At 41.2% G+C, this 23,316-nt stretch overlaps 2 protein-coding genes across 2 annotated transcripts in view; both read right to left on the reverse strand.

The window, feature by feature from the left end:
- Window positions 1-12,808, reverse strand: part of coro1ca (coronin, actin binding protein, 1Ca) — a 106,040-nt gene extending 93,232 nt beyond the window's left edge. The window contains exon 1 of the mRNA XM_060906779.1: window positions 12,699-12,808. The gene's annotated coding sequence lies outside the window, so the exon portion shown is untranslated. The remainder of the gene's footprint in view (window positions 1-12,698) is intronic.
- Window positions 1,157-17,326, reverse strand: si:ch211-108c6.2 (uncharacterized protein LOC559375 homolog). The gene is made up of 2 exons (XM_060908020.1): window positions 14,740-17,326; window positions 1,157-1,254 (listed from the first exon to the last, which is right to left on the reverse strand). Exons 1-2 carry the CDS (start codon window positions 17,324-17,326, stop codon window positions 1,157-1,159), a joined length of 2,685 nt encoding a protein of 894 aa, XP_060764003.1.
- Window positions 17,327-23,316: the final 5,990 nt, after the last annotated feature.

Raw genomic sequence — 23,316 nt, forward strand, 5'->3', positions numbered from 1 at the left:
GGAGGTAAACCAGACTAGCACGATCAGTGACTATCTCCACATGGAACTACTTGGACAGCTCTGCACTAAAACGCTTATGCAGACAGGGAGTGGGGTATGTCCGAATGTAGAACATTTGCATGGTGGCGCTCAGTCACCACCGCGTCAGGATAACAAGAGAAAATGAAACAAAAGACCACATTTTCAAGCTTGATAAGTCTTTAATGTAACAGCAACTTTTACAGGCACATTGTGGGCGTAGCGGTAAGGAAACGTTCCGTATTGGCCCGATACGCTGAAAAGGCCAAGTTAGAACCCTGCGTGTGTGATTGCTATATGACTGGGTCTGAGCATCTCCAAAATGGTCCATCTTGTGGGGTGTTCCCAGAATGCAGTGGTTAGTACCTACCAAAAGTGGTCCAAGGATCCAAAGGACAACCGGTGAACCGGCGACAGGGTCATAAGTGCCAAAGGCTCATTGATTCGTATGGGGTATGAAGGCTAGCCCGTATGGTCCAACCCCACAGAAGAGCTACTGTAGCACAAACTGCTGAAAAAAGTTAATGCTGGCTAAAACAAAGGTGTCATTTTCGAGCTTAAATACAGTAAAATGCTTCATCAGGTTACTTGAATTATGATGAAGATGCTGTGGGCTCACCCTCCATTTTCACAGAGCACAATTTGCACTCTGCTTTGCTTGCCATCTTTACTCATCCAACACGTCCAGATGGCTGTCATTTTCCGTCATCTGTTCATAGCGCAACAAACAACTCCGATAATGTTATATAGCATCATGCGATTGGATGATGTTACTGGAGCACAGTACTGGAACAATATCCAATACCAATAACAAAATAAATGCATTCATAGTTATCACTTTAATGCTCTTAAGGCCAGCTAAGTCAATGCATCCAAGCAACGGAGATGCCAGAAATGTGTCACGTTTCTCAGAATTTGAGAACCAAGTGTATTAACCCCAAACTCAGACCTACAAACACTCAAAGACGAATCATCACCATTTAACGTTGTTTATAAAAAATAAAAATAAAAAAAAGGTGTTCGATTTGAGAACAGACCCAAACATTACTAATGTGAGATGTGTAGGAAGGGGATGGGGCTTTTAATATTGGAGTGTCCTTTAATACGGGAGAGATCAAACCACCTACGTAAATGTCAATCATTCCAGATCCATGTGTCCATCAGTTCGTCTGCTGTTATTACGAAGACTCCTCTTTTGGAACATTTCCGAGCGGCAATTCGTCTCTGCGTTCTCCACTGTTAAAATACAGACGGTTACGCAAAATGCATAAAGGTTGGCAGGTCCGTAAGCCCTGCCTTTTGTCACTGACAACACGAGAACAGTAACTTAATTTAAGTCCGTGACAGATGAGGGCAGGAATCCCAGCTAAAACAAGTTCAAGCGCAGATTTCTAGTGCAGCTTCCAATAAAAATGTCCCATCGGGATATGACTCAACGGCAGGGCTGCAGTGTATCAAAACACTTCACTAAAGATATAACGTTTTACACAAAACGTTCATGCTGAAAGTTTCTCTGCCTCACCTGAAAAGGAAGTAAAAATTTAAAGTTCCTGTCGATGCACATTTTAAATACTTTCCTCTCAAACAAATTGTATGCAACTCTTTTGCAACATGTAAATGCCAACCGTCTAAACCTACTAAAATAACTGACAGCAAGAATATGGTAATGCAGTGAACAGATTTCTGATGGCTTATGAGACCGTACAACAACCGTACATACGAGTACCACCACAAGAAACCCAACATGCCATAATAATTTGGCATAAGATATTTACATCTACATAAATTTTTGGACTAATTTTGTGCAAGAGTGTCACACCTGCGCGCCTTGGCGCATGCGTCAAATAGACTCTCGGGTGCATTCCGGACAGCGTGTGCACCAAGTGGACTTTTTGCGCACGCACCATGAACAACTCACACCTGCACAGGATTAAGGCGCAATCAGCGCGCCTTAATATTAGGGCTGGGAATCGATCCAGATTTCCTGGATCGATTCGATTCCGATTCATAAGGTCACGATCCGATTCGATATCGATCTAGATCTACTTAGATATTGCTGGATTGTCACTTTAAAGTAAAAACTGTCCCTATTGACAGGAACAGCTCCATGTGTGTTTGTGCATGTAATTTAACACCAAATGCCTTCTCCAGTGCAGTTTGATTCGCCGCAGGTTTAGCTGAAACTGTGTCGGCGTGGTGCCTGGATAAGTGGTTGCGGAGATTGGTTGTATTGCCACTATATTTTACCTCTATGCGGCACAGTTTGCACACTGCTTTTGTTCTGTCGACTTCGTCTCTGTCCTCGTAACATTTGAATCCAAAGTAATGCCATACATCAGCTTTCAGGCCAGGCGGTGATTTTAGCTGTGCAGCTTCAGCCACCTCGCGTTCTTAAGTTTCGGTTTCGTTTGCCGGCACCCGCTTTTTATAGCGGTCCTTGCGCGGTCGAGAAAACAGTGCCTATAGCCACCTGGAAAAGATCGAGCCACACATTTTTTTAAATCAATCTCGTATTTTTTTAACGTGAATCGATCTTTTGAACCCAGCCCTGCTTAATATAAAAACTGTGAAAACACACTTACTTTGTGAAGTATTAAGTTGCACTGCTGACACATTACTGAGCCTTATTTCCTTGTTTGGCTTCCTGATTTCCTGTTTCTCGTCTTTGATTCTGCTGAGTCTACGATAGCCTGTTTGTGCCTCGCTTGACCTGTTGCCCGTTTCATGATTTTGCCTGCCGTTCTGGATTGTTTACCGTCTTCACTTGTATTAATAAACACACCTTCTGCACTTACATCCGTCTCCCAACCATCTCTGACAGAATACTTCACACTCCCTGACAAAGAGAAGCACATTCACCTGTTCATACGGCATGTTCAGGAACAAACTAATGTTAATGGCGTGAAAACAGCCACCGTCAAATAGTGCGGTTGGAGTCTTGTTCTCGGACTGAACTCGAAATTTTTTTTAAATGACTTGGATTTGACTCAGACTCGAACACCAGGGACTCGAGACTGGACTCAGACTTGAGGTTTAGTGACTCGACTACAACACTGCTCGAACCTTCGGAAAACAAATGTTGCATTCAGGCAAGGAGTAGGTTTTATTTTCCCTGATGGTTTTTATCCTACTGGTTTTTTTCATAGCGGGCAATGTATATTTGCATTCTATGCTTTTTCTTACACCGGGCACTTGTGAAGATAATTATTATTGAATTATACAGTAATTATGAGCATTTGTTAGGGCTGTGCGATATATCGAATATACTCGATATATCCCCGAAAATTCTGTGTGAGATACATAAAATTATTATATCATAACTATCAAGTATTTTATGGTCATCTGCCGACTTGTGTTTGTTTAAAACATTTTCCGGTGGTTTTCTCCCTGTCCCTCAGGCAGTAACATGAGAGGCTGCCTAAGGGTACAAAAAACAATAACGTCACGCACTCGCCAACCAATCCCGGGCGACATCTAGGTGCTAGTTTCAGTTTACAGCGCTGACTCAGTTCGTGCAATCGCTGATGTTGCATAGGCTACCGTGTAAGCTCTGTCAATTTCAGCGACAAATTAAAAATGGAAGCAGATGAATTGGTTCCTAAAAGAACTAGTAAGGGGTCAGTCATCTGGCATTTTTTTGGATATCGCGAGGAGGACGTGGATTATTGATTTGAGCTCTGTATTGTGTTGCCCCTTTGTTGCAATTTTCAAGATTGTTTTTGCAGTTTGTGCCACATCTTTGTTGAATAAAAATACTTATTTCAACTCAACTGTGATTAAATCACTAACATGAACATTTAAAATGTGTTGTTGAAAACCACCTGTAAAGTTAACCAAGAATGTTATTTAATCTGCAGGGATTGTAGTGAAAACAGTAAAGAGTAAAAGTTAGATTTCATGGGGTCCTTTAGAGGAGATTTAAATATCGTATATCGTGAAATGGAGAAAATGTATCGGGATATTCATTTTTTCCCCCATATCGCACAGCCCTAGCATCTGTCCTTAGATAATTTTAGATAATCTAATCTCAATTAGTTCTTATATCCAATAGCAATGATGTAAAGTGAAAGCACTGGTTCACTGCTGTCCACCAGGCACCCAGCAGACTCCCACCATAATAAAACATCATGGTGTCATTTCTGGCGCATGGTATGCGGAGGGTCAAAGAAAGGAATAAATATGTATTCATAACTGGGATGTGCATCCCATTGTCGTCATCACTATCACAAGACAATGCAGTGAAATACAACCCCTATTCCAAAAAAGTTGGGACAAAGTACAAATTGTAAATAAAAACGGAATGCAATGATGTGGAAGTTTCAAAATTCCATATTTTATTCAGAATAGAACATAGATGACATATCAAATGTTTAAATTGAGAAAATGTATCATTTAAAGAGAAAAATTAAGTGATTTTAAATTTCATGACAACACATCTCAAAAAAGTTGGGACAAGGCCATGTTTACCACTGTGAGACATCCCCTTTTCTCTTTACAACAGTCTGTAAACAGCCTGGGGACTGAGGAGACAAGTTGCTCAAGTTTAGGGATAGGAATGTTAACCCATTCTTGTCTAATGTAGGATTCTAGTTGCTCAACTGTCTTAGGTCTTTTTTGTCGTATCTTCCATTTTATGATGCGCCAAATGTTTTCTATGGGTGAAAGATCTGGACTGCAGGCTGGCCAGTTCAGTACCCGGACCCTTCTTCTACGCAGCCATGATGCTGTAATTGATGCAGTATGTGGTTTGGCATTGTCATGTTGGAAAATGCAAGGTCTTCCCTGAAAGAGACGTCGTCTGGATGGGAGCATATGTTGCTCTAGAACCTGGATATACCTTTCAGCATTGATGGTGTCTTTCCAGATGTGTAAGCTGCCCATGCCACATGCACTAATGCAACCCCATACCATCAGAGATGCAGGCTTCTGAACTGAGCGCTGATAACAACTTGGGTCGTCCTTCTCCTCTTTAGTCCGAATGACACGGCGTCCCTGATTTCCATAAAGAACTTCAAATTTTGATTCGTCTGACCACAGAACAGTTTTCCACTTTGCCACAGTCCATTTTAAATGAGCCTTGGCCCAGAGATGTCGTCTGCGCTTCTGGATCATGTTTAGATACGGCTGCTTCTTTGAACTATAGAGTTTTAGCTGGCAACGGCGGATGGCACGGTGAATTGTGTTCACAGATAATGTTCTCTGGAAATATTCCTGAGCCCATTTTGTGATTTCCAATACAGAAGCATGCCTGTATGTGATGCAGTGCCGTCTAAGGGCCCGAAGATCACGGGCACCCAGTATGCTTTTCCGGCCTTGACCCTTACGCACAGAGATTCTTCCAGATTCTCTGAATCTTTTGATGATATTATGCACTGTAGATGATATGTTCAAACTCTTTGCAATTTTACACTGTCGAACTCCTTTCTGATATTGCTCCACTATTTGTCGGCGCAGAATTAGGGGGATTGGTGATCCTCTTCCCATCTTTACTTCTGAGAGCCGCTGCCACTCCAAGATGCTCTTTTTATACCCAGTCATGTTAATGACCTATTGCCAATTGACCTAATGAGTTGCAATTTGGTCCTCCAGCTGTTCCTTTTTTGTACCTTTAACTTTTCCAGCCTCTTATAGAGATCTTGCAGTCACGTGACCGGAAAGTACACAGCCGCCATCTTGTCGGTAAAAAACACAGCTGAATACTGCTGCACTCGTGTACAGAATGGATCAATTTCAACTGACAGACTACACGGCTCATTTTTCTAATGAACAGATAACTAGATACATGTCTAAAATAAACGATCTACAGATTAGTGACCCTTATGGCTTACCGGACGTAGTTTTCACGACCGTGTCAGTGGATACTGAACTGCCAGCGGAATACCCAGACGTGTATAATTACCTCATCAACTTTCCCTCGCTGTTCAGTGGTGAAGCACTGCGTGCTTATAAATCTCTGGACAGTTATCTTTACAGAAATTCAGGATTTATCAGCGACTCAGATGTGGCATCTTGTAAACAAGAAAATAACAATCCTCATTGGACGGGTAAGTCACTTAAGTATTGAGTATAGCACTGACCAGCCGATTATAGAATAGAATAAGGTAATTCCAGCTGTTATTCCACATCGTCCGTCTTGTTTACCATGAATCTGGCGTTGGAGAGATAGAGGCTTAGCAGTGGAGGTTTGAGTGGCTGTTTTCTGAGCTTAGTCAACAGGCCGGCTCTGCAGCCTCACTTTTGCTTCCGCTCCCGGCGCCGGCTCCTTCACTTTGCTTCCGATAACAATCCACGGAGACCCCGCTGGTCTCGCTATCTCGTCCGGAATGTTGTGCATGTGATGGAAATCGCTACAAACCGTCATTTTCTGCTGGAAACCAATGTCCAGTAAGTCCATACGGTTGTAGTGGATATTGAAGTCCGGTACAGACGAACAACACGCAAAAATGCACACAAAAAACATAAAACACGTGCACAGATAGGGAGAGCTTGTAGCCGCAGCTGTTGTAGTAGAATTGTATATAGTAGGGTTTTCCAGAAGAAAAGGTAGAAGTAGAAGCAGAAGTAGAACCAGAAGTAGAAGTAGAAAGCGGAAATATGGCGTTTGACCGACAAGATGGCGTCTGTCACAATCTGGATCGGCTGTGACGTCACATGCAAGTGCTCCATTGCCCCTGTCCCAACTTTTTTGAGATGTGTTGCTGTCATGAAATTTCAAGTGAGCCAATATTTGGCATGAAATTTCAAAATGTCTCACTTTCGACATTTGATATGTTGTCTGTTCTATTGCGAATACAATATCACTTTTTGAGATTTGTAAATTATTGCATTCCGTTTTTATTTAAAATTTGTACTTTGTCCCAACTTTTTTGGAATCAGGGTTGTACACAACACTACACAATTTGATGGATTATATGCTCCAATATTATTCTTCTATTCAGGAGGATTTTGTGCCCTTGCAAAGATTTTGTCCATACAGTCACCCATCAAGGGCTCTGCTTTTAGGCAGTGACTAAATATTTATATATTAATGCTAAACCAACAGATTTAATAGTACGTTAATGGTAGTGCCACCCATGATAGCGTTATAAGTTTATCACTGCAGACAAAACAAGCAAGACTTGAGTGTTCTGGCTCAATGACTGCTGCTTAGACCAGGCCAAAGCAAACAAACACAGGCTCTGATGAGACCCTTTTTAAGCCAGGCCTCCACTCTGCTGCGATAATCACTATAAAACAGAATTAGGTTTGTTTGTTTTTAATCACAAGGGCTCATGGAAGATACACAAGAAACACAGAACATAACATCACTTTACAAGCATTTCGCAGACGCTCTTATCCAGAGCGACGTACAGCATACCCAGAACAGTTGAGGGTTAGGTGCCTTGATCAAGGGCACTTCAGCCATTCCTGCTTGTCCAGGGAATCGAACTGGCAACCTTTTGCTCCCAAAGCTGCTTAAGCATTAGGCCATGGCTTCCCTGTTCCCACAGATCAGGCTGTGGTATATAAACAGTGTATTTCAGAAACGTAGATTTCACATAATACAGACTTCACAAGTTTATCATTAAAGCATATTCAAATGCAGATCAAGTTAACAAATATTGGCTGTAATAGGAATAAAAACAATTATGCGCCGTTACTGGAAAATAAACAAAACAACAGGGTCCGTGTTATGTAGCTTCATACAAAGTGGAGATACTTTGACCATGCCAAAGCTGATTGCTTTCACATAGCTGCACATCATTAAGTGTTTTATTTGTCTTCTATGACAACAATATCCCGATAATTAAAATTCTTTTGTTTACTAAAAACAACCACAAACTCCTTTCCTATGGACAATTCGGTGTCAAAAATTTTTTGGGGGGTGGGGGGTTTAAAACCCCTGACAGTTACAAGGCACCACCAGTGCAGTCTTCCAAAAATACCAAATAAACCAAAATCAATCAACAATTATATATTTTATTACACATTTTAACTAATATACATGTATGTATGTGTTCACTGTCCAATATCCTGTGTTGGTGGTTATTTATGGAAACAACAACGTGATTCGCCTTGCAACCGGGACTACTTCCTGTTATAGACCATTAACAACACCTTCCCAAATTCAGCAGTGCTGCGGTATATTTTTCATCAATACAGTTTGCTACTAAAATGCTGTAATGCTGTTAAATTTGTTGCACGAGAACCCAAGAGGCAGAACAAAAGTGCATACCAGGAGAAAATAAATCATGAGTCACCATTTTATTGTAAAGCACAATCTAACTGGATTTTGTTCATTTTTAAAATAGAACTAACTGGAAATTAATACACTACATTACACAGAAAAAGAGCACCAAGTGTTTGTGTCTTGGCACGTCTCGATTGGGAATGTCGCGTTTCCTGTTTTATGTTGGGTATTCTTGCAGAAATACATCACTGTAAACAGTGCAGTTGTTGGGCCAGTTGCTGACCTGGGTTACTGAATGTACTGGCTTGGTCCATCTGCTGCCCCCCCTCCCCAGGAACAATGAATACAATACATTATATTACAATAACACTGTGGTAAAATTTTACAAACTTATCACGGCATTTGAAAGTTGTACATCAACATGTCAGTTCAGGAAGACTCAGATGATGGTCATATTGTATTTGACATGACTCCTCAAAATGAGGTTACAACCGTCCAACTTCCAAATTCACAAAATGTTTTACATGAATACTGTAATTAGCAACAATCACTTGCACACACCCAAGACTGCATCCTTTCCAGTCTCACAGCCGCTTCCTTGTGCATCCTACATCTAATTTTACCCAGCCGACCCATTTCCCGCCTAGCACAAAGACAAGTCCAAGAATACACACCACACACAATCAATCAATCAGCGACCCAAACTGATGCATGTTGACCTCCCACCCAAACATGACCATATTAAGATTCATCTCTATGACACAACCACTCGATCATTCAAATTCATTCATCTATCCATCTTCAATAAGAGCTTTATCCTGGGCAGGGTTAGGGCTGGATCCATGGGGAGAACCTGTGAAACTCCACAAAGATGGTCACCCAAGATGACATCAATCTTAGAGACGAATATATGGCTCTACTGACTAAAAAAAAAAACCCCACAGTTAATTTCTCTAACAATCAGAGATTAAGTTCACCCAAAATCTTTTGGGTAGATCTCTGCTTCAAACAACACTGTTCTTGTTACGTCATGCAGACTTATGGTTTAGGGCACGGTGTAATCTTCAAACATGACACACATCACCATCTAGCTGAATACCCTAAGGTTTATGGATACAGCCATCTTTCCCAACTGGATTTTTCCTCCTTGCCGCAACCTCATTACCATCATCAGCTATGTCTCGCAGAGGCTAAGGCAACGGTGAACTTAATCACTAAATACAAACCATTCATGCTATTTTATGAAACGGACAACATTTACTCAAAACAGAAAGGGCAGGTCCTCGGTGACCTGATTGGCTACACCACGTCAGTCTGAGAATGTATAAAACTGGAGGATGTTTTCAATATGAGAAAACTGCAAGCCTAAAATGAACCTACTTGTGCTTTTTTTTTTTTTACTCCCATACTTGTATTTATTAAAGGCACTCAAACAATTATTATAGATCTACTGTCCACATGAATATGGCCATGCAAACAATGCAAAGACAGCTTGATAATTCAACAAAAGGATGACTCCTTGCTTTAATAGCATAAGAAACGTCATTATTTTCCCATTAGGCTAACTAGATCACAGACCGGAAAAGTGCCATTATTTTTCTTCTTATATGCCATGTCTGATCAGCAATGAGTATGTGATGTTCAATAAGGACGCCCCCAGTAAGAATGTCTTTATAGAAAAGATGCTGAGTAAGTGAGTGATTTCTTAACGCCACTCACACTGTAGCTGAAATGCAAAAATAAACACCGAACACTTCTTTTTTCTGGAGTGGAAAATTCCAGTCAAACCTTTCCCTTTATTACCTCCACCAACGTTGGCAGAGGAGGTCATGTTTTCACCTCCATTTGTTCCCCCTCAACGCAACTCAAAAAGTTCAGAACAGATTTTGATGAAATTTGGAGGAAAGGTGAGCCACGGACCAAGGTACACCTGATTAGATTAGATTTTAATGCAAATCCAGGTATGTACAGTACGTGGATCCAGGATTCCCCCAACCCGTTCCCAACATAACTCAAAACAGATTTTGATGAAATTTGGAGAAAAGGTTGGCCATGGACTACGAGAAATCTGATTAGACCTTGCTCCAAATCTGGATTTGAGCAATTCCAGCGTTATGGACGTGACACTTTAACTCAAAATGGCAACAAATGACCCAGTGCATGTTTTATTGTCTCCCAGTATTTAAACAGGTGTTGCATATTTTAAGGCTGTACCATACTGGAGAAGTGATAGAACAAGAACAATTCCCATAGTACATCTAGGGCACGCCAGAAAATGCCAATAAAAGATGCGTTATGGATGTGACAGAAAAAGTATCACTTTTCTTGGGTGACTGTACATTTTTATCAAACTCCGTGAAATTGTAAACCTAATGTCGAAATGGAGATATCCATTTGATAGAGGGGTCCAAGGTGAATATTAAAAAATTGTTTAAAATATTTTGTATTTCATGCAGAGTTTCGAAAGGAAAAGTCAGCGTTATGGATGTGACGAAATTCCGTTATGGATGTGACGCGGTCTGAAATAGACATGGCATATGTTTAGAAAATCAGCAATTTAACCACCATAACCCTTTAAAAAACTCTAAATATCAGCTAAAACTATCAAAGTTCTTAAATAATATTTAGGATGGCCATTGTTTTGCTTTTTTTGTGGATTTTAGCAGACATTTCTGTGGCTTGTGGCAATAATATAGAATTGTACATGATCAAAGTTATTAGCGTCATTAGCTAAAGTACTGAAGGCGAAGGGAACAATTCTTGTGACAAATTGGTTCAACTTATTCACATCTGTAAAATACAGGCCTAGGTGATATCTCTGGGACTGGTTTTGATGTATTGCATGTTGCTTTATTTTTGCATGGTGAGGTTGACATTTACATGGAATTGCCCATGTATGTGGATCCAGGATCCAATTATGTACACGGATCCAGGATTTTTTTTTTTTGGTCTGTTCCCAGCGTAACTCAAAAAGTAGTGAACGGATTTTGATGTACAGCGTTAACATTATGCTTGGTTCAAGCGATTCGAGTTTGATGTTGATATGTGGATTGGCAGAGGCATACCGTACACCCTTCTAGATAACAATGTTTATGTAGGGCTGGCTGTTAGTATGACGTCCTTATCACAGAACCCAAACATACTGACACTCAGTTCGTCTAACCACCATTTTGGAGATGGTTTGAAAGCCTTTCACTCATCCTCACTACCTCAATTCAACAGTCAAACAGCTATTTGTGTGGTGGATTAGGAATGTCCCATCCTGTGTCCCAAAGCCTTGCTCTCGGCTACGTCATCAGTCAGGCAAGCCGGAAATGCGGGCAACCAAGGAAACCGCCACGTTTCACGACACCGCTTCACGACAGTGTCCCCCGGTCGCTGTGGCTGCATCCGAAACCGCATAGTGCCGTACTAAATAGGCCTATTAAATGGGATATAGGAACTGTATAGCTGCACTACTACTTAGTACAGTAGTACACACACACAGAGACAGACAGACAGAGAGACAGACAGAAAGAAAGAAATCCAAAACCAAGGAGTGGCTAGCGTGCAACACTGATGAAGTGAATATAGTCGAAAACACGGCCCACACACTGGGAGAGTCGTAAACGCCATAAACCTGGGAGTGAGTGCTCACTTTTACAGCTGTACAGCAAAAATATTCATATTATTAATAATAATAATAATAATAATAAATAATAATAATAATAATCACAGTTTACACATTATATAAACTGAGCACGCGCGCGCGCATTTTCGCAGCCTTGCTCGCGATCATATCGGGCCACATTATTCAGCAAGCCCGGACATGCGCAGAGGGAAGCAGGGGAATGTGAACTCACCCAGCGTGTTTCAACACAAAGCAAAACCCCCCCGGGAAAAAAAAAAAAAAAAATCCCTCATCGTGCTTCATCTGATCACCTTTGTTTCACAACGCCTCCAAAAGCTGTCAGTCAGTTAGTCAGATCCCATATGGGTGAGGCTCTCTCTCACCTAACCTGATCTCACAGTGTTAATACAATCATTACAGCAAGACTGGAAAAAACAGGGGGGAAAAAAGAAAGCGCGTTGATTTTCGAGCAGAAAACCAACAGAAAAAAAGACGTGTGCGACAAACTTGGGTGTTACTTCATGCATAATTTGCATATAGAGGGACAAACAGCAAGATGAAAACCATGCTCAGAAGTGATCCCTAGGCTCGAGATTCCATCAGCTATTTGCAGCACAGTTTAAATGAAAAGGATCGAGTGTGTGTTCCTGAAAAACAACGTCTCACACAATTCCCAAATAAAACCCGCATTATGCAATGAGCATGAACAGAAAGCAAAATGGTGGCTTATTAAATCTGCTATCAAAGCAGCACGTTTCCCTACAACATCAGGAACACTGAACACACATCTTTAGAGAAGAGTCAGGCCTGTGAATCGGTGCAACTTTGTGCTAGACTGCAGATCAGCTTTCACCACCAATCTGTCAACATTTTTAAAAATAATAAATAAACAAGCCTTACCTTCTCAGCTAGAACAGAAAAATCCCTGATCAGCGATAAGTCTATAATATGTACAGCTCCTGTGCAGCTGAACGTGTTCCTGCCTTTGGCGCGGCTCATTCGCCTTCCCAAGCCTCCAGGCCACAAGCCACGCCCACTCTTCCATGTCCCGCCTTACAACGCCATAATTGGGAAAACTGACCATCTGAACTCCCAATCCCAACCGCTTCTCAAAGCTCCGCCCATTCAAACAGGACGTTCCAGGTAAATAAAAAAATAAGCTGTAATAATATAAAATCAAACTTTTTTTTTAATAATTCATGGTTTCAAAAAAATATTGCTTATAATCAGTGGTTTAATTGAGCTTTTTTTTTTTCCTTCATGCCATATGTGAGCAGGTCACATAATGTTCATTCAATCTTTCCCACAAGATGGCACCATAATGCAGTTTCCCAAATCTAGGGTTTGCACAACAAACAGCCAGCCAGGATTCCGCGGGCCTTTTTTGTGATTGTTGCGGGGTTTTTCCAAAAAATTGCGGTGTTTTTTAGGTTTTTGTTGCGATTACATTGCGGGAGGAAGTGAAAGTTGCGAGAAATTGTTGCGATTTTCTCTTTTTGTGATTAAAATTGAGTGATATGCTAAACATTAAGTTATTACTGAAAAACTATTGATTAAAAAACAAAGACACTGAGAAATGGTCCTATAAACAACTTTACCAATATAAAAGATTACCAGGACTACAAAAATGCAGAAAAATAGGCTTTACTTATCCAAATGCACCTGTTGGTTCAAAAGTTAAAGTGCAGAGAACCTCACAGCACAACATGAAGTTACCTTAAAATATAATATAAATGCCTCAGCTTTCATGTAAGAAAAAAAAACTATTAATACTAGTGCTGTGTGCAGGCAGTCTCTCCTGAAGACTAAATTAAACAATAATTATAAACTAATAAAATAAATGGCTCAGGCTTCATAGAAGAAAAAAAAAACAATTTGAACAGAATCTCACAGTATGATGCTGAAGCTGCCTAAACAATGGAAAATAAAATACCATTTTGGCAAAAATGTTGGCATCCATTAATTTCTTGTATTAAGTAAAAAAAAAATAATGTAAAGTGCACACAGTCCTTCACTGTAAACATAACACACTTTCAGTAACAGAATTTAAGCCTACATAAACACTGACTCGCACATGCTGCTTCTCTTGAACGTCACGGAAGTAAGCAGTGTTGCCAGATACTGCTTGAAACCGCCCAATCTGGCAACACTGGAAGTAAGGCGGAAGGTAGTTTGTCGACGTCACCTCAAGACGACGCCAACGATTGGTCAAATTCGCGGGAAAGTTGCGGTGATTGGATATAATTGCAACACCGCCCTGAATTCGCGGAGATTGGTTGAATTTGCGTTGAAGTTGCAAATCGCAACAGCGCGAAATCCTGGAGGGTCTGAACAGCAGAGCAACGCTTCTGGACTGCTCATGATCTCCCCATGTCTTTTTGGGAATCATCTCTGTCATGAAGGGATATTCCTACTTATCGTCACATATATTTTCCAAAGAGAGATTAATAATCACTCCCACTGAGTAAGAACAACCACAACCATTCAAACAAAGTTTACAACAGTAAACTTGTACGCGTCCATCATTTTAGGAGGCATCCATCCATCCATCCATCCATTATCCGTAACTGCTTATCCGGTGCAGGGTCACAGGCAAGCTGGAGCCTATCCCAGCTGACTAAGGGCGAGAGGCGGGGTACACCCTGGACAAGTCGCCAGGTCATCACAGGGCTGACACATCGAAACACACAACCATTCACACTCATGGTCACTTTAGAGCCACCAATTAGCCTAACCTGCATGTCTTTGGACTGTGGAGGGAAACCCATGCAGACAACATGCAAACTCCGCACAGAAAGGCCCCCGTCGGCTGCTGGGCTCAAACCCAGGACCTTCTTGCTGTGAGGCGATAGTGCTAACCACTACACCATCGTGCCTCCATTTTAGGAGGCATGTTCTTTAAAATAAAAAATAAAAAAAACAACAACAAACTGAGTCTTACCTTTCCTCACTGAAGGTTTTCGTTCCAGACCTTTATCCGGTGACTTTTTTGGCAAGTCGAACGCTGCCTTCATCTGTGCCACTTTGACCGACTGTGTAGAGTCCAAGATCACATCAGTTTTAGCCTCTGCAGGTTTGGTCCATTCCTTCATCTTCTCATGCAGCTGGATGGTTTCTTTTATCAGGTCAGATACAGGCTTGCCTTTTGGAGGGTTTTCTGCTTTGTCCCTTGCTGGGATACCACCTTGAACAGATACAGGAGTCTGACCGTTCCTTGTTCCAGTGCTTTGATCGGCATCGTCAGTGTCTGAAGCGAGAGACTGTCCAGTGGATTGTGGCGCAAGATTGGTCTGGACTGTATTGTGTTGCAGGGAATTTTGCACATCCAGAGGAGTGGTGGCATTATCTGTCTCAGGGGTCTGCGATACAGAACTTCCATATCCATCCTTGGCAGGACCAGTGAATGCTTTTACGGGATCTGCAATGCAAAGCTTTGTTTCATTTGTTATATTCTTTATTTTGTGGCTTTCCATAGGTTTTGAAACTTCAGTCAAAGGGACGCAAGTCTTTGATTCTACATGAGACAGTAGTAGCCTGCCCTCTTCATGGCCTGCAGTGCTATCTGAGACAGAGGTGAGCTTGGAGTTAGAAATGGATACAGATGCTTCCTGATGAATATCAGGAACTGAGATGATGTTTTTATCACCACTCTGGTTGTATCTGTCCCTCTTTGATGTCATCTCACCAAAGGATTTGTCACTATCTTTCCCAAACGTTACAGTTGATCGCGCTTTCAAAATTTTCTCTGTTGCCATTGTCCTTCCCTTATCCCTGTCTTGGTTGGAAAACATAATATTGCCTGGTAGTTTGTCCCAGTCGCTTTCTGATGCTATAGCTTTCCCCAAAAGCGTATCTTGATTTCTTATTTCTCTCTCTCTAACAAGAGTATCTTTTGATTCCCTGGCTGCATACAAAGGCAGATGGGGATCCAGTTCACCCTTAATGCCCTTTGTCATGTTAGGGAGTGACGGCATCTCTGACTGTCCAGTCACCACGGCCAAAAACTGCTCGGGAATTTTCTCAGTTTGAACATTGGCTGTTTCTGGTGGGGGATGAAATTCATCTCGGTCTTCTTGCAGGAACTCTTTAGTCTCCTTATAAACTCCTCCTCCACCGCATGAGATGTCAGATTTTCTCTCTGCATTATTCTTCAGTCTCTCCAAGTCTGGCATAGGAAAATGTTTTTCCTCTTCCAGTAACTCTTCAAACCCTGACATGGTTGGACCTTTGTAGATTGCAAGATCCAAAGATGCCATCACTGAGGAATCTGCGTTAGTTATGCTCTTCTCTGTTGTATCACTGCTCTCGATATTACTACTTGAAGCCTGGTGTTTTTTTATTTTTCCAAAGTTATCCCTGATTTTACTCTCCACCGTGGTGGCGAAATCACAGACATCTCCCCTGTTCGGTAATAACATCTCTGTTGTTTTGACCTCCAATCTATCTGACAGATCTAAGGTCATTTTAAGAGATGGTATTTCTGTTCCATAGATTTCTTCTGCTATTGCTGCATGCTCCTGTAATCCTGAACTACCTGATTCACTCGGAATGATATTCTCCTGGCATTCAGATTTGGTTGATCTCCATTTTAATGGTAGGTTATCTCTAGAAGAAGTAGAAAGTGATAATCTCCCTCTGTCTTCTTCATCCATGCTTGGTTCACAAGACTTTAGGATGACAGTAGGTTCGTATTGCCATAATGGATTTTCTCCAGGTAAATTCTTTTTTAACAGAGCATTCAATGCATCTAGATTGTTCTTCTCCACGGCTCTGGTTGGTGCCTCAGACTTCGGAATAGGCATTTCAAATGGAAAATTGTCATCATGTAAATCTTCTGTGACAGTTATGGCATCGATGCCAGGAACAGCCACATTATCGGTCATGCCGCTTCCGTCTTGTTCCTTAAGGCTGCGTGTAACCTCCGAAGTGACACTCTTCTCCTCATTGGCTGATGATTTGGATTGCTGTAAATGAACATTCTCCACTCTGCTAGATGAGTCCCATGGAAGGTCCTGGATGTTGTCCTTATGAAATACCTTCCATTCATGACTGTTATTCTGACAGTCTGAGTTCGTCAAGTTCTCCAGGTTCATCCTGTTGCTCCTTTTTTCCACAGCAATGCTCTCTGGTTTTGAAGAACCAGTCACTTCAGTGCTCAACGTGCCTCTCTTAATGACTCTAATATTGTTCAGCTTCTGAAAACCTCGAATTTTGGTCCTGCCTTCCTCGCCCTCTCCTCTTTCTCTTCCTCCCTCTCTTTCTCCATCCCCTCCCTGTATCCATTCCCAGTCAATAGGAGGGGCCCCTTTTTTGTGAGAGTGAGTATCCAGCTTCAGAGTAGGTGATGCTGGCTCTGTGCCTGGGCTCACATCCAGCCTTTCCCTAACCAGTCCCGCGTCATCCTCCACCTCTCGGCAGGTCTCCTTGCTTGCGTTTCCTTCCTTCTCACTACCCCCTGGGTCTGGGCTGGGTTCCTTTTCCTCCTGTGTCCCCTGTTGCTCCCCAACCTTACCTTGGTTCTGTCCCATTTCATTCTGTGGAAAGAAATTGTGTTATTACTGGTCTATCATGCATGTTGCAAATGATGTAATGACGTAAGTATGCAGGTTTTGCAAGTCCATATCTTGCACAGGGCTGAGCTTTCCCCACTCCTCCATACTCACTCCCATTCTTCAGGTATCTCTGCAGTGTTAGGCTTATCTCTTAGAATGTGGAAATCATTCCTCTAGATATCATCAACCACTGCTGGTCATTTAAAATATTCTTTTTCTATCCTTCTATTTTATTTTTCTTTCTCTCTCTGAATGCATTTTAGAAAGCAGTGCATGCATTTCTGTTGTCAAACCTGTACAACTTATCCTCTAACTGCTTGAGTTATACATGTGAGAACTGTGAGTCTTGTGATTGCTGCGGTTCAGAATGGCCATTGGTTGCTCGTTCTGCTCTTGGTATGTGGACAAAAACATCACCAGGAAAGTGGCAATGAGAGTCACAAGTTTTCACTGGAGAGCTTAACTGCGAAGATGTTAATGGTGCTACCAGACACAAGGTTCCAGCTGTCGGCAATATGGTGTCGTAGTGTTACATAAAGGCTAAAGGGTACAAGTAAAAACTTTTCCCAAAACTGTTTTCCTAATCATCTGTGTATGTATCTGAACATGTAATTTGTGATGTCTGTAAGTGCTGGATTTTGGAACCAGGAATATTGTACAAAGACTAAATCATGCCTGTTGGTTTGTAAGCTCACTAATGCTCATGTTTTCTGTATAAATTATTGGGTTCACACAATAAACCTCATTTAGTTGGAACATGAAGCAGAGTAGGGAGGAAAGTTGCATTCCGTAAGAATTTGTTGGTGTAAATGGACTTGCTCAAGATCCTCTGTGTTATAAATGTATTATTGGATTTGTCTTGCTTATAGAGAGAACACAGTCCCAAGCATGTTTTTTGCTGATAGGAAGCTCTCAACTCTCAGACCCTACCACTACTTATGATGAGGAGAACAAGGAAAACAAGACCAAAGCTCCTGAAGCACATTGATTTTAGTCTACAGCAGGGGGGTCGTGTACTCTTTTTTTCGGAGATTTTTCCTCATTGGTACCATTTCCCCGAAAGCTCCATGAACTATGATCGGTTTATTTTAGTCTTCTTATCTGCACTCAATAACCTATGTGAATGGGAAAGACATCCATCATTTGTGTTATTTTTGTGTCATCCCTTCTCTTAGACAGATTATTTCATCCCTGGAGGTCAATATATCAGTCGATTACGGCTTGTCATGGTTAATCTAATCCTTACATTTTCCACATTAGCAAAAGCTCTAGGTCTTTGAAGCTGCATCAGTAGTAATATATTTACCAGATTCTGTACTACATTACAATGCTGAGAAAGAGACACACACTGGAACAGGAATGACTCATACAATAGGCAATGTTCTAGACTGACAATGTGTTTCCTGTCCCTGTGCCTCCCAATACCTCTTATACACGCACCCAAATGTACCCGACAGACACAAATTGGTTCATAATGTTTCCTTTAAAAGTTTATAAAATGGATAGTTTGGATATCATAGGCTCGTCTGCAAATAGGGATACGTTTTTTTTTTTTTTTGGAGACAGTATTTCTGTAGAAATTAACGTTGAAAGCAAAATACTACCAAAAAACAAATCAAGAACATGTCTTCTCAGTACTTATTACTCAGAATAAAGGTAGAATAGCAAATTGTGCAAGCAATGCTTGCAAAGACCAAGTTGCTCATTTTACCTCAAAGCCAAATATGGTTAGAAACCTACAGGTATGTAGTTTTTAAAAGTTTATTCTTACAGTATAAACAACATAAAAGTGAAGGGTTTATTCTGAGAATCAAGTTAGAACAGTCCAGGGAGCAAGCTCATTTGTGTCATGCTAACTGGAGCATTCATTTATTATTAGCAGTGCTAGCATGTTTACAAGTTTCTGAGCTGGAGTTATTCCCCGAAGCCCAAAATCAGTCCAGTCAGCAAAAACAATAACGTATCAGTGTAACATTCCATACATTCTGTTCCTTATTTAAAGTATTTGTAGATTATGTGTTAAAATTTGAAAGGTTAAAAGAAAAGACATCTGCAGTCTGCAAGGCCAATCTCTTATCCTGAAGTACCACAACTGTCCCATTGTCCTGCTATCTTCACCCAGGCTTAAGGCGAATCACCTGATCGCCTTGTGGCAGCATGATTTTCTTCTTTCACACACAATTTGGGAAGTAAACCTACTCGTTTCTTTTGTAAACAAGCTGATCTTTTCGCAGTGAAGCAAAGTCAATAGAAAGAATGAAAAAAGTAAAGTTGGAGAATGGATACCTAAATAATGTAATGATGCCTTCCAAAATTGTACGTGTGTTACTCACCGTTGAGCGCCACAGATGTCTATAACCGAGTTGCTCTTCCCACCAGGACAAGACAACCCTTTGTTGGATTTGTGGTCCGAATTCCTGGTACTCTCCTTCTTCAAAACCGTGTCGTCGAAAGAGCTTTTATCGCTCTCCTGTGCTGTGATGTCACGGCCCACTTTTCCTTAATGAAATAAGTTACTCCTCTTCCATTGTGAATTCATACTGCAGATGAGAGCTGGACAGAGCTGAGGCCCAAGAGTCACTCTCGACTACAATCAGATGCCTTTCTCAGCAAGTTACAGGCAAAATTAGACTCTTGATCAGTTGGTACGAATGAGAAATGTAACTTAGCACACACTCTCAGAATAAAGGGTACTAAACTGTACCTTTCATTATTGCCCAAGGCGTGCACTTATCTTTTCTACCTTGATATGTATATTTCATCCTGGAAATGTGAATATAGGTATATAATTGTGTGTATATAATTGGACTGTAATTACATTTCGTAATAACCTAGATAACTCAGATTTCCAGATTAACCCAGATTTCACCTTGAGGATCAATAAAGTACATCCATCCATCCAGAGTCACATTTTTCTGCCATAAAAAGACCTTTCAAAAGTTCAATAAATCATAAATCATTTTCAGTTTTGTAAAAAAAAAAAAAAACAACTCCCTGAGACAACATGATGAAGAACCCTTAGGAGGAACGAGACTCAAAGAGAACTCATCCTCTTCTGGTCTAGTGCAATTATAAATCATGACACTCGGGCAGATGCAAAACCATCCACAGCAGCAGAAGGAGAGGTTTGGTGAAGTAGGCAAACATATAAACCCTGGACAGAATCTGTTAATATTATGAGTGTACCCTTAATGGGGGGGGGGGGGGGGGGGGGGGGGGTCCTGAAGTACCTTCAATTTCTCTGCTTAAAGTACCTGATTCAGGGTAGCATGGTGGTGTAGTGGTTAGCACTGTCGCTGCACAGCAAGAAGGTTCTGGGTTCGAGCCCAGCGGCCAACGAGGGCCTTTCTGTGTGGAGTTTGCATGTTCTCCCCGTATCTGAGTGGGTTTCTTCTGGGTGCTCTGGTTTACCCCAAAGACATGCAGGTTAGGTTAACTGGTGGCTCTAAATTGATTGTGAGTGTGAATGGTTGTTTGCGTCTATGTGTCGGCCCTGCGATGACCCTGTCTAGGGTGTACCCTGCCTCTCGCTCATAGTCAGCTCCAGCTTGCCTGTGACCCTGTACAGTATAAGCAGTTACAGATAATGGATGGAAGTATCTGATTTAACATATGAAGGGCCAAGCCCAAGCCAAGGTCTTAAATGTGATTGTTTTTTTTAAAGTTTGTTGGATATTTTTTTGTTGGTGGACTGCTTTTTGTGTTCAACCCAATGTGATACAGCTATGCCAATGTAATTGCAGTGCTGTGTGAGAATGAGCCATCATCCAAAAATACAACCCCAATTCCATAAATTTGGGACACTGTGTAAAACATAAATAAAAAACAGAATGTGACAATTTGCAAATCTTGGAAACCCTACTTTTCATTGAAAATCATACAAAGACAACATATCAAATGTTGAAACTGAGAATTTTTTTTTAAAAATGCTCTTTTTGAATTTGATGCCAGCAACATGTTTCAGAAAAGTTGGTGACGGGGCAACAAAAGACTGAAAAAGTTGTGTAATGCTAAAAAACTAATTTGGTTAATTGGCAACAGGTCAGTAACATGATTGGATATAAAAAGAGCATCCCAACAGAATGACTCAGAGTCTCTTAGAAGTAAAGACGGGGAGGGGTTCACCGCTCTGTGAAAGACTGCATGGGCAAACAGTGCAACAATTTAAGAATAACATTCCTCAACGTAAAACCGCAAAGAATTTGGGGATCACGTCATCTATGGTACATAAGATCATTAAAAGATTCAGATAATCTGGAGAAATCTCTGCAAGAGACAAGGCTGAAAACTGACACTGGATGCCTGTGATCTTCAGGCCCTCAGGAGACACTGCATTAAAAGCAGACACATGTCTGTAGTGGAAATCACTGTATGGGCTCAGGAACACTTCAGAAAACCATCGTCTGTGAAAACACTTCATTACTGCATCCACAAACGCAAGTTAAAAGCACATATAAACAATATCCATAAACACCGCCACCTTCTCTGGACCTGAGCTCTTTTGCGATGAACTGAGGCGAAGTGGAAAACTGTCCCGAGGTCTGACGAATCAAAAGTAGAAATTCTTTTTAGAAATCATGGACACTACGTCCTCCCGGGACCATCCGGCTTATCATCAGTGCACAGCTCAAAAGCCAGCATCCGTGATGGTATGAGAGTGTATTAATGACATGGGTAGCTTGCACATCTGGGAAGGCATCATTACTGCTGAATGATATATTTTTCAGGGAAGGCCTACCGTCTTTCAGCAAGACAATGCCAAACCGCTTTCTGCACATATTAAAACTGCATGGCTCCATAGTAAAAGAGTCTGGGTGTTAAACTGGCCTGCCTGCAGTCCAGACCTGTCTCCCATTTAAAACATTTGGTGCATTATGAATAACAAACTACAACAAAGGACACCCCGAACTGTTGAGTAACTGAAACTGTGTATCAGGAAAGAATGGGACAACATTTCTCTTTCAAAATTACAGCAATTGGTCTCCTCAGTTTCCAAACATTTACAGGAGTGTTGTTAAAAGTAGAGGCGATGCAACACAGTGGTAAACATGCCCCTGCCCCGACTTTTTAGAAATGTGTTGCTGACATCAAATTCAAAAAATGAGCATATATTTTTTTCAAAAAACAATAAAATTTCTCACTTTCAACATTTGATATGTTGTCTTTGTACTATTTTCAATGAAATATAGGGTTTCCATGATTTGCAAATCGTCATATTATATTTTTATTTATGTTTTACGCAGTGTCCCAAATTTATGGAATTGGGGTTGTATCTGCAGGTGTAGTCCAGCGGTGGTCAAGTTCCCTTGATGGACAGGACAGAGATGTTGGTGCCAGATGGCTGGTTTGGGTATCTCATAAACTGCTGATTGCCTGGGATTTTCATGCACAACAGTGTCAAGAGTTTACACAGAATGGTGCGAAAAACAAACAAAGAAAACATCCAGTGAACAGCAGTTCTGCCCGAGAAAGGTCAGAGGGGAATGGTCGGACTAGTTCAAGCTGACAGGAAGACCACCGTAGCTCATATAACCACCGTTTACAACCGTGATGAGCAGAAAAGCATCTTAACACAGCAAACCTTGAGGTGGATTGGTTACAACAGCAAAAGTTGCACTCTTGTCAGCCAAGAACAGGAATCCGATGCTACAGTGGGCTCAGGTTCACCGACACCGGACAGTTGAACATTTAGATTTAGAAGAGATATATATATATATATGCATTGAAGCACATACAGCCTTTGCAGTGCTTGGATACTGTAGCACAATTTGGATCTTATTAAGCCAGTTGCTAACATATGTCGTCACAAAATTACAATGCCAAACAGCTCATATCCCCCCGTCGACTCCAATGGTATCGACCCATTAAGGTTATTGAATCAACATGGAATTTCTATTTCTGGCTACACATGGTGGAATGTCGAAAATCATTCTGTCTGCTGCTAATTCATTATTCTGTATTTACAC

Source organism: Neoarius graeffei, chromosome 24 (genome assembly GCF_027579695.1).
Source record: "Neoarius graeffei isolate fNeoGra1 chromosome 24, fNeoGra1.pri, whole genome shotgun sequence".
NCBI classification, from domain to species: Eukaryota; Metazoa; Chordata; class Actinopteri; order Siluriformes; family Ariidae; genus Neoarius; species Neoarius graeffei.